The following is an 11,839-nucleotide window of genomic DNA, read 5'->3' as shown; positions in this document are numbered from 1 at the left end:
GAAACAGAAAGATTAGCTACATGGCAGGCATTTCTCCGGGGCCTACAGCTCATTTTCCAAAAGAAACACAGAGATACATATTGTTCATGTCCATTGAGAGAGACATGCATACAAACTTATTAACCACTTCCATCCCAAGCCAAGAAATAACCAAGGAAACCTCTCTGCAGCCCCCATCTCCAAATGTAGTGCTGTGCAGATACAGGGTATTGGAGCATAAAGTTTTAATGAAGAAGTGCAACTCTGCCCACAGTAGGGCTGGTGGTAGACAGTCTTTCCTTCTGGTAGCTTCACTGCATTTTGACCTTCAACATTCCACAGACAACAAGTGTGTCTTCCCAGAGAAGGTGGACAATGGGAACTTTGTGCACTGTGAAGAATCTGGAAAGCTGGTATTAGTGTATTCCTGTTTCCATGGATACAAGCTGCAAGGCCAGGAGCAGGTCACATGTACCCAGAATGGATGGGACTCAGAGCCTCCTGTCTGTAAAGGTCAGTGGTTTCATGTGGTGTGGTTAACAATAATTACGAAATAATCTGTTTCCCAGTGGAGATCATCAGGTCCTTCACAAAAACATTATTCTGATACCTATCCCTACAGCTATCCTGGCACTGTGGGCACTCTGTTGCCCACATATCATTGCTTTCTCCAGATGGCAAAACGTGGAGACAGTCACATCAAATCTGGACTTGTGGTGATTTAGTCAAGGAGAGAAGAAAAGGAACTAGTCAGTTCTAGACACGGTTATCAACAGAACTGACAGACCCCTTTCCCCAGATGAAATAACAGAGAAGGTTCTCACTCCCAGTACCCATAGAAAGACCCAGAACTATCATGCCTTTGAGCACCGCCTTGCCTGCTGTGTTCTTGGCCTCCTCAGACTCAGGAAATCAGTTTCCAATCCTTCTTATGGCTACTAATAGGAGAACAGAAGGAAACAGGTACTCTCAGGTCCTGAGTAAGAACTCCCCTGGCTTCCTCTACCCACTTCTCTCTTGTAACTGTGCAGAGTAGGAATCACCCCCCTGATGGTTGGGAAGTTGGCAACAGTGTTAGCCTCTTGTGGGAAAGCCTGAGTCCTGGATTTTGTCTGCAGAGAGACAAGTCTGTGAGAAAGGATACACCCGAGCTCTAATTCTCTGCCAATGAGACTTAATGGTACAGTAGCTAGAATCTTCTCTTTTACTTAAATCTGCCTCCTTTAAATAATTCTTCTGCCAGAGGCATGGAGCAGTGATCAAGGACACAGGGGCCCTGTTTTTGCATAGGATATTGTGTCTCAGTGTCTGTCAATCACCTCAATGATAGACTCTTAAATAAAAGACGGACGCTGCATACCAAGTTTTCCCACAGAAGGAGTGGATGCCAGAGCCAGCCTTTCATGGCCTGCTTGCTATGGGAAACATTTAGCAAAGTCTCCAAATGCAGAGGTGATATCATGAAAGAACTTGGCTGGTTTGCAAACAGAGATAAAATCTGAAGTTTTGTTTTCTATTTAAGAGATATGGAAAGCTGCTATGACTGTATAGCACTGTGAACGTGCCAGACACCTCTGAGCTCCCACATCCAGTGTCTGAGGGTGACCTTTAGTTTCTCCTTTGCCACAAGGACGAACATTTCATTTTAACTTTGAAACCCAGAATGTTTTGTTCTTGAAGTGTTTCAATGCTCATCACTTCTAAACCCTGAATAATAAAGAGGCAGAGGGCCAAGTCTCAGCCTTGGCCATGATTGACTCCTGTGTTCTGCATACCAGGGCAGTCATACTGGGTTCCCTCAGTTTAAAACTGTAGTCTAAGAGAGCAGGAAAAGGAAGAGAGGGAGCAGAGCAAGGAAAATGGCTGCCCAGAAACCAATGGGTCTGAATCCTATCAGGTAAGAGATGGAAGCAATTGTGGGGAGAAAAAAAAAAAGAAAACCAGCCTGACCTGGATCCTGGGATGTAAACCAACAATTCCACTCTCCCAGGCCTTTACCAGTAGGAAGTGGGCTGTGAAGGTCCAGAGCTGACAGACTCCCCAGCTCTGTTTTGGATCTGATCATGAGCAACAGTGGGCCAGGGAACAAGGCCAAGGACTTTGTCACTGAGAACACAATCAGAGATTCTCTGCCAGAAGACAGAATGCCCATGGAAAGAGTGACAGAAGCCCAGATGTTCTACGAAGTGGCAACATCCGTGCACAGGTGTTGTTTCTGACAGCTGCTGCTTTGATCACTCTGAATTATCACATTTTGTAGTTAATCTTCATTAACATTGTGACAAACCTCAAAGCTCTCATGCTGGTTTGGCTTAGCAATTAAACAAGAAATGCTCACTTGGCTTGGCTTGCCACTTCTCCCCACTGGTGGTGTCTCACTAGTGTGTGACCCTCGGAGTTTGGCACAGTGATGTTCTATGGCTGGCCAGCCCTGGGATAGTGAGCTCTTAGCTTTTACACCTTACTTCATTTTGTCTAAAGACTTGAGCTTCTATGTCGTCATTCATGCTGTTTGCTTTAGGATTTATGACTGCAAAGGAAAGCTTGGCTAAGGAAACTCTGCATGCTGTCAGTCTGCTTGGGTGGACCATATTAAATATGAGCTGATGTAATGGTTCACAGGGCTCCTCTCTGATAAACTTTTTTTTATTGGATATTTTATTTACATTTCAGATATTATGCCCTTACCCCATTTCTCCCCCCACCCCGCCCAGGAACCTCCTATCCTGTCCCCCCTCCTCCTGCTTCTATGAGGATGTGCCCCTACCTACCCCCCCCCACTCCCACCTCCCCACACTCGGCGTCCAGCCTTCATGGGACCAAGGATTTCCTCTCCCACCTATGCCCAACAAGGTCATCCTCCCCTACATATACAGCTGGAGCCATGGGTCCCTCCCTGTGTGCTCCCAGGCTGGTGGTTTAGACTCTGGGAGCTCTGGTTGGTTGGTATTGTTGCTTTCCCCATGGGGCCACAAACTCTTTCAGCTCTTTCAGTCTTCTCTCTAACTCCTCCATTGGGAACCCCTTGATCAGCTCAATGGCTAGCTGTGAGCATCTGCCTCTGAATATGTCAGACTCTTGCAGACCTCTAAGGAGACAGCTATATCAAGCTCCTGTCAGCATGCACTTCCTGACATCCACATCAGCATCTACCTTTGGTGACTGCACATGGAATGGATACCCAAGTGGAATGGTCTCCAGATAGCCCCTCCTTCAGTTCTGTCCCATACTTTGTCTCCATATTTGCTCCCTTGAGTATTTTGTTACTTCTTCTAAGAAGGACTTTTAAAAGTAGAATACCCATCCTGCTTCTACTAGACAGTTTTATGTCATAGAAATCATTGGGGTTTTTTTGAGTTCACATCCTCAAGCTGTTTTTATCCTAACTTTTTACTTCAAGAGTCCCTAGCTCCTGAAAGTTAAAGAAGTGTGGTACAATGGTCAGTAGGTACTAAGGACTTAGTAACTATTGACTTAATTTCTAAGCTTCCTGGGTGCTTCTAATTATAGGAGCATCAGGTGACATGGCCTCAAATGCAACAAGTGAGCTCATAGTGTAGACTCTGGGAGCAGAAGACATGGCATCCAACATCCTCTTTTCAGACCAGGAGCCTTACAGGGCCTCAGTTCTGAGATTAAACTGGCATTGTCTCTGAGACACTGCAAAGACAAGTGTATTAGGAGTGAAGCCCCACTGAGCAGTACTGACCAGAACCTGTTTCCCCAGGGCAGTAACTCAGCAGCTTCACAGCAGATTGGGTCTTTTAGAAGTGAATTACTCTGCCCCTTGAAGTCACACACTTACTCCTGTCTCCAACTCTTCAAATGTACAGTGAGAATGGTCATGGGATCCAGCTCATTGGTTGTCTGTTTAAATTGATAAATGAATGCACAACACCAAGAACAAGGCCTAGTGCCCTTACAGCACACCATGAAATACCATGCTGAATACATTACTGTAAAACCAAGTTTACCCAAGATACACTACTGAAAAAACCAGAAGTGACAGAGAGGTATGTCTAAATGAGAATCCATTCTGATTTGTTTAGAAAATGGTACTCATTTGCATGGTATGCACAGACAAAGCTTTTCATGAGCTTGCAAAGAGCATAGCAGAACTGAGACTTTATAACTTCAGGTATTTCTACAGAGTAAGATGAGAAGAAAGAAGAGAGATTGCTAGTTTGATGAATATAAGTCCATGTTTTCAGCCATCCTATTTTTATAAAATTTTTTACACAAATAATGGAGGTACATTGAGAAAACCTTCTAGGTGCAGGTATGTTTACATCTACAGGTCGTCTTCACTAAATCCTACCTCCACATATATTCAAAGAAGGAATAACAAGGAAACAAGCCAAGCCTTTAAAGAATGATAGAGACTAAATATTTTTGTGATTAACTGGCATGAATATGTCTCCAACCCATCTCGAACCAGTTGCAAATCCATGTGACTGGCTATTGAAGGGAGAGCTAAAAGATTAAGTAATTGACATATAAAATCCAATGAGATTTTTTTGTCTTCTCTGTTCAAATCTCATTTAGCCTGAAATCCATCTATGATGGTTTGAATGAGTTGAAACCTATACTCTCAGGCATTTGGAGACTTGATCCTCAGTGGGTGGTGCTTAGGGTGTCTTAGGAGATGTGGTTTTGGTAGAGAAAGTGTATCACTAGGGACAGGCTTTGAGAGTTCAAACTCTTGTGCCATTCCAGTGCTTGTGGTTCAAGATGTGAGCTCTCTCAGCTGTTTCAGCAACCATGCCTGCCTGCTGCCACATTGCCCTACCATAATGGACTATTAATCATCAGCACCCTTCCTTCTACAAGTTGCCTTGATTATGGTATTTTATCACAGTAATACAAAAGTAATAAAAAGTACACTTATGTTGATAGTACTAGGAAGAGGCTATTTATTGCTATGCCAGACCTGAGTATATTGGGTTTTGGAGGAATGTGGAAGACCTTGGAACTTAGGACCAGAAAAGTAGTTGAATGTTGCAGTGTAGCTTAATAATGTTCCCATTAGGATCTCGGAGGATAGTAATGATAAGAGCTCTGTAGACTGTGGAGGCCCATGTCAAGAGATTCTAGAGGAGAAAAACATCAGTAACTGTGTTAGAGAGCATTATTATGAGATTTTGGTAAAATTGTGGCCACTTTCTGCCCTTGTCCTAAGGACTTGTCTGGGAATAGATTTAAAGGTAATGGTTTAATTTATTTGTTGAAGGAGATTTTAAGACACCCTCATATTGATTCTAGCAAATGGTTGTTAGTAATCACTCTTATGCATGTCTGTAATGAAAATGAGCAAGGAGGACCAAAAGAAATGCTATGTGTGACTCAGGGCTCTAGAGTCCATTGCAGGCTAGTAGGAAACTCTGCAGTGTTATCCACATGGATCTGGCTTTAGAGTCATGAAAGACATGAGAGTAAAGAGGTCATGAAATCTTCCCCTACAGTCTCAGAGAGCCACTGAGGTCAGTCAGTGTGTAGCATGACTTACATGAAGTCCTTACATGAAGTACTTAAGAGAGCAAGAGGTCCTAAGAGCCCATTGCATGAAGCTGTGAAAACAAAGCCTGTGTTTCAGTGAAGATAACAAGATATTTCATACATCACAGCCATGGAGTACCTGCCAAGGACAGCTGAACACAGGTAGTGGAGGGAGAGACAGAGGTAGCAAGAGACAGACAGACAGACAGACCTAAAAGGAAGGGCAGATATGTCTATGTCTTTTGGCATCAAACACGTAGCTACAAGATTTGGTATTTTCCATATTGGGTTTTGATCTTGCCTTGGCCCATTATTTTCTCACCATACCTTTTTACCTCCCTTTTGGAATGGCAGTGCATATTCTATGCCATTAGGTGTTGGAAATAATACAATTTGCTTTTTGAGTTTACAGGGGTTACAGATTAGATATTGCCTTTAGTCTCAAAAACGATGCAGACTTTGGACGTTTAAACTATGTTAAAACTTAAAGACTATGAAGATTTTCAGAGCTGGACTAAATGAACTCTGCATTATGACATGGCCATCAGCCTATGGAGTGCAGGAAGTGGAATGTAGTATTTTGAATGAGATGTCTCCCATAGTCTTGGGCATTATTTGGTCATAGTTGGTTTCACTGTTTGGGGAAGCTCATCATGTGTGTGTCAAGTTTCAAACCTAGGACAAGTGGCTAAGGTAACATATCAAAGTGGACCTGGCCTCTGGGTTCTCCCAGCATCCCTCAGTCCCTACCTGTTGCTGGTATATCCTACACTCTACCCTGAACTTGCCAGTCCAGGGACTAGATTGCCCTTTCTCCTATATAATTAAAACATTTTGGTCACCTACTCTCTCTACCCTTGGTTTGGCCTTCTGGATGCTGGCCTTGGCTCCCCTCTCTCCCTCATAAGGGATAAACACATCTATTTCTACGTCTGCTTTCAGGAATAAACAGATCTGTGAAGATACGTTCGTGGTGATCTGAGGACACATTCTAATGCTTTTGAATAAAAACAAAATTTTATCAGACATGTAACACTTTGATCTTCCATTCAGGTTGCACTAGAGTTCTAATAAGGTAGCCAGCCTCAATATGTTTTCTCTTTCCTTTGTAGAGAGCACAAATTTCTACTCAGGGTAGGCTTACAGCACACACCTCAGGGTTAATCATCTGCAGGAAAGCCCAAAATGTCTATGGTCTAAAATTCACTAGCTCCTAGATTATTGACTTCAGTTTAGAAGAAACAGAAATTGTTATGACACTGGTATCCTTGAGGCCAGGGGTGGGCCTAGGTGGCCTGAAAAAGAGGTCTGCTGTATGGAGACATGGGCCTTTTCCCCCCTACTACTGACTGTGCATTGTTGCTGCAGATATTAATGAGTGTGCAGATCTGACACACCCACCTTGCCACCCCTCTGCAAAGTGCAAGAACACCAAGGGAAGCTTCGAGTGTTTGTGCACAGACCCCTATGTGCTCGGTGAGGATGAGAGGACCTGCATAGGTGAGTGGCTTCCTCCCAGTGCCTGTTGGCTGATTTCTTTGAAATAAGAAAAATGCTGTGTTTGAGGTTCTCATACTTCAAGTGTGTTCCTAGAGGGTGCCCCCACACTTTCCCAAGTGCCAAACTGAAGCTCACCTTGCCTAGTAGCAAGTGAACAATGAGATCCTAGAGAAATTCAAGGAATGGTACCCTGACAGCTTTTAATAGCATGTCTGAAGCACCTTTTCTATGCAAATCATCCTACAGAGTGTGTAGAACAGAATTTGAGGCAACTTCTGTCTGCATTTACTGCTGTAATTCAAGAAAGCTAATTCAGAAAGAAACCTGCCAAAGTGAACTGTGAGGCTCTGGAGTCAGCATCCTAATTCCCTATAGGCCAAGAAACATTGCTAACCTCACTTCATCCCATGAGAGTGCTCCAAGGGCCAAGAATACAACTCCTGACGCTGTCAGTCAGCTAAAGGGCACCTGTCTGCAATTCTAATGCTCGGCCCAGGGTGTCTTCAGAATTCCTTTCCGAATGATTAGCACTGAAGCCAGAAAACTGTTGAGAACAGGGTTTCTTCATTTGATGTGTTGTCACCAAAGGGCACATGTTCCAGAAACACAAGAGATGGACAGTGGCCCTTGTAAGTGTTAAGACTGAAGGTCTTAACCAGGCTGAAATTGATCAAGTCATTCCAGAGTGATGAAATATGGAGGTTTCACGCCTGCACAAAGGACTCATAAAGCTGAGTACAGTGCACAGGCCAAATCCTGATACTACTATAGTCATGTACAGGCCGAGGGACAGTCGGTGGCCTAATGCACTACCAAGACCAAGCTGGGGAAGGATAGAGAGATCTTGGTAAGGCAGCATCCAGGAACGAAGCCAGGTAGAGAACGAAAGTTGTCTAAAAAGTTTTTAATGGAAATGCTGCCAAATTTAAACTCCAAGAGTCAACTTTAAGAAACTGGTGTCCCCAGCTTCCAAGGGGGTAAAACCCTGAGAGATTTTCAGATTCTAGAGAGAGAAAGCAGCGAGGGTGCAAGTTCCAGTTGGAAAGCCAGTCTAAGCTACCAGGGCACCAACTGCCTCATCTCTCAGAATCATCCCCAGCCAGCACTGACCCAACCCCTGCTGCCTGCTGCTGGGACTAGTCCTCATAGCTTTAGGGATGTGGCACCTTTTACAGTGATGGACACAGGACATGACACTTAAAAGACAGTTCTCTGCTGGGTGATTTCTAACAACTCCAAGGAGTCAGTGATGAGCAGCTGACAGGAGAGTCCCTAGCAAGGTTGTCATAGCAGAGATTTTGAAGCAAGGGCTACTGGCTGCAGACAGACAGTTGCTCAAAGGAAGTTACTTTGGTTAGTGTCTTAGTTAGGGTTCTACTGCTGTGAATAGATACCATGACCAAGTCAACATTATAAGGACAACATTTAATTGGGGCTGGCTTACAGGTTCAGAGGTTCAGTCCATTATCATCAAGGTGGGAGCATAGCAGCATCCAGGCAGGCATGGTGCAGGAGGAGCTGAGAGTTCTATATCTTCATCTGAAGGCTGCTAATAGAATACTGGCTTCCAGGCAGATAAGATGAGGGTCTTAAGTCCATGCCCACAGAGGCATACCTACTCCAACAAGGCCACACCTCCTAACAGTGCCACTCCCTGGGCCAAGCATACACAAAGCATCACAGTTAGGCACTTGGCAGCAGCACAGGAGGCATGAGAGCAATGGCTGCTCAGACTCCAGGATCAGATGCTACAGGTCCCTGGCTAGGCTGGTTCAACGGTTCCTCCCTTTGCTCTCTAACTCCCAGTGAATTGTTCAGTTTATCTCTATGTGGGAAAGATCACTGAGAAATTTGCTGTCTGTCCCTAGATCCCTCAAAAGTTCTAACTGCAGAAGGCTACATTCTGCCTTCCTGGATCCTAGCTGAATTCCATAGTCTTTGCAAATGCATATGAAGATAGTCTGAGTATTGTGCTGTGTTCTTCAGGTACAGCTGCTGTGTCCCCACTGTCATGTCCCATCTGAGTCTTTTAGGAGCCTTAAGAAGCAGTGGCTGTCACTGTGCAACTGTGCCTGTCACTCTCCCAGTTAAGGGCCAGTCCCTGCCAACTTTTCCTTCCTTCAATTCACCCCAGGAAGGACGTATTATCTAAGCAGCTTTTCCACCATGAGTTGTGCTGAGGCCAGCCAGGTGGGGATCTGTGGCCATGCTGGCCAGATCTGCTGACCTGTGTCCTCCTGTACAGATTCTGGCAGGCTACCTCGGGCATCCTGGGTCTCCATTGCACTGGGTGCACTTCTCATTGGTGGTTTGGCCAGTCTCACGTGGACTATAATTTGCAGGTGGTAAGTTCTTCCTTCTGCCCAGTACCTACACAGGGTGTTTCCTCTCCTCTAGGTGTGGTTTTTCCCAAAGCATCCTTATTATGAGGGAAATTGAAGGCCCAATCCTACTTATCATGGGCACTATACAGCAGACTAGGCTATCAGGTGTGGTTTAGGCAATAAAGTTGAAGTGGGTGACATAAGGACAGAAAAGCTGGACTTATTCAATGAGAAGAACCCAGATCATGCATGTAACATGTATGACCAGAGTGGTGGCAAGCTGTGGCAGTTACTATCCATCAACCACTGTGGCAGGGCCCTATGAAATGTTGTGGGAACCAGTCAGGATGCAGCTGAGCTGTTTGACTAGGCAAGATAAGCCCCCAAAATAATAGGACAGGGTGAAGATGGGCACACATCCATAGTATGTAGAGCATAGCATAGGTATTCCCAGGCAACAGTGGCATTATGAGAGGTTCTTCCACTAAGCGGCTCACACATATCCCAAGTCTCTGGCCGTGGTGACCACCAGCTTATCAGTGTCTAGCCTGAATTAGGCTGTGTCAGGTTTTCCTCTTCCCCTCTCCTCTCACCATCCTCCTCTTTTCCTGCTCTCCCTATCCCACATTCACCTTTCACCTCTCCCTTCTTCCCTTTTCTCTTCCCCAATCCAGTCCCTGAACGAAAGACTTCCCTTTTATAGTTCAGAGCATTCTTTCCCAAGCACACAGTTAACCACAGCTCACACGCCTTGCATCCCCCAGGTAAAGATATTTACACACTAAGTGGGGCTTGGTAGCCTGTTTTAGGGTCCCAGAATCCAGGACCAGGTCCTACTTTATTTTCTTGGAAAGGCATTTCTTTAAACCATCATCACCAACCTTACAGGAAGCTGTTATCTTGTTGTAAGAGGGCTAGGATTGTGCACATGACAAAATTCCTACTGAAGAGGAATGTACAGACAGAAATGGAAGAAAGCATGACTCTTCTTCAAGTATCACATAACCACTTGCGTGCACACAGGAGTGGAGAGTCAGAAGGTAGATAGGCTCTGTGAAGTGACAGTAATGTGGCCTTACATGTCCACAGGGCAGCTTATAAACTTACAGCTGCAGCAAATGTGACAGGCCATTAACAAGAATGGAAGCAGTCAGTAGCAAGCTTCTGCTTTACAAATGGGTTTCTCCTTGCAGGAGCTGCAATTTGATGAACACATTTCTTGAATAATTAAAAGCATGATAAATTAAATGAGGCAGGGTCAGGCACGGGTGCAGCTTTTCGCAACGTACAATTAGTGGTTTTGCTAACTACTGTGCTTGGAACTCCTTCTTACACTACCAAAACTACTCTCCACTGGCTCCTCCTCTAGAATCAGGTTACCATTTAACAATCTGCATGAGGCCATAGAGACAGCCTTTCTCAGTGATCCCCTGAGTGACTTCACTGATGCTAAGTTCAGAGAGGTGGCTACTGTTACTCTGTCTGCGTCCAGCTCCTGTGGAGCAGGATGATCTCAGTCTCAGGCCCCTGGAGTGGTCTTCTAAGTTTTGACAACAATGACTAGGTATATGTTTATTCACAGGACACATGCTGATAAGAAATCTACATTGCGGATCACAGAAAGAGATGCAAGAGTGACCACCCAGCCAGAATTCAGAAAGAGTCAGGAGAGGGGCATTTCACCACACAAGGTGGCATCTCAAGACACTGGACAGGTGGGTACATACTGGTGTATGTCTGTCTCCCCAATACTAGGGATGTCCCTCAGACTATCAGCTGCTTTTGCACCTGTACACAGGTGCCTTCCAAACAGCTGTCTAATACAGACCCCTGTTCTATCCTTTACTCCCCCTCCTTCTAGTTTTCTTTCTCACGCTACTTATACTTATAGAAGACTGATAATTTGTCAGACGTTAAACCTACTATTTGAGAAGTACTGATGAATTACAATTAGTAACTGTCAGGTCCAAAAGAAACTTGGGACAAATGGCTGCCTAGTGTGGCACTTATTAGCATACCAAAGCACATGCTGGCCTCAGGTCCTCTCAACATAGCAAGTATCTGTTACAGAGTCGATGCTGGGTTCCTAGCTCTTCTCACCCTCTACCACTCTAAACTTCTCCAGCTCATGGACCTCCCTTCCCCAGCTTCTCAATCCCTATATAATTCTGGCCATATGCTCTCCTGGCACTTGGTCCCTTCCCTCTCTTGGTCCTCTTGCCTGACCCCCAGTCCTTGCCACTCTTTTGGTCCTCCTCCTTCTCTCTCTCTCTCTGCCTCAATCTCTCTCTCTGCCTGCTCAAAATGGAAGCATTTTTCAACTGAGTTATTTACTCAGAATAAAATTTTCTTTTTGATCTTCTATCTGTATTGTCTCTGGAGTAATATTAACCACCTATATAGCTCAATAAAATTTGTTTTCTTTTCAAATTAACATTTCTACTTTACCTCTTATTCCTTGAATTGTGACCACCTTTTTACTTTATTAAAATATCTCTCTCTCTCTCTCTCTCTCTCTCTCTCTCTCTCTCTCTCTCTCT

General features: G+C 44.6%; 1 protein-coding gene across 1 annotated transcript in view; it reads left to right on the top strand.

Moving 5' to 3' along the window:
* Nucleotides 1-11,160, top strand: part of Tpo (thyroid peroxidase) — a 49,642-nt gene extending 38,482 nt beyond the window's left edge. Inside the window, exons 12-17 of the mRNA XM_028768804.1 lie at nt 171-252; nt 322-492; nt 6,844-6,975; nt 9,221-9,320; nt 10,882-11,014; nt 11,098-11,160. Of these exons, the coding sequence (XP_028624637.1) occupies nt 171-252; nt 322-492; nt 6,844-6,975; nt 9,221-9,320; nt 10,882-11,014; nt 11,098-11,160 (681 nt within the window). The remainder of the gene's footprint in view (nt 1-170; nt 253-321; nt 493-6,843; nt 6,976-9,220; nt 9,321-10,881; nt 11,015-11,097) is intronic.
* Nucleotides 11,161-11,839: the final 679 nt, after the last annotated feature.

This window comes from Grammomys surdaster, unplaced genomic scaffold (assembly GCF_004785775.1).
Source record: "Grammomys surdaster isolate TR1022 unplaced genomic scaffold, NIH_TR_1.0 188, whole genome shotgun sequence".
Taxonomy (NCBI): domain Eukaryota; kingdom Metazoa; phylum Chordata; class Mammalia; order Rodentia; family Muridae; genus Grammomys; species Grammomys surdaster.
This window is presented reverse-complemented; position numbering and strand designations above follow the sequence as displayed.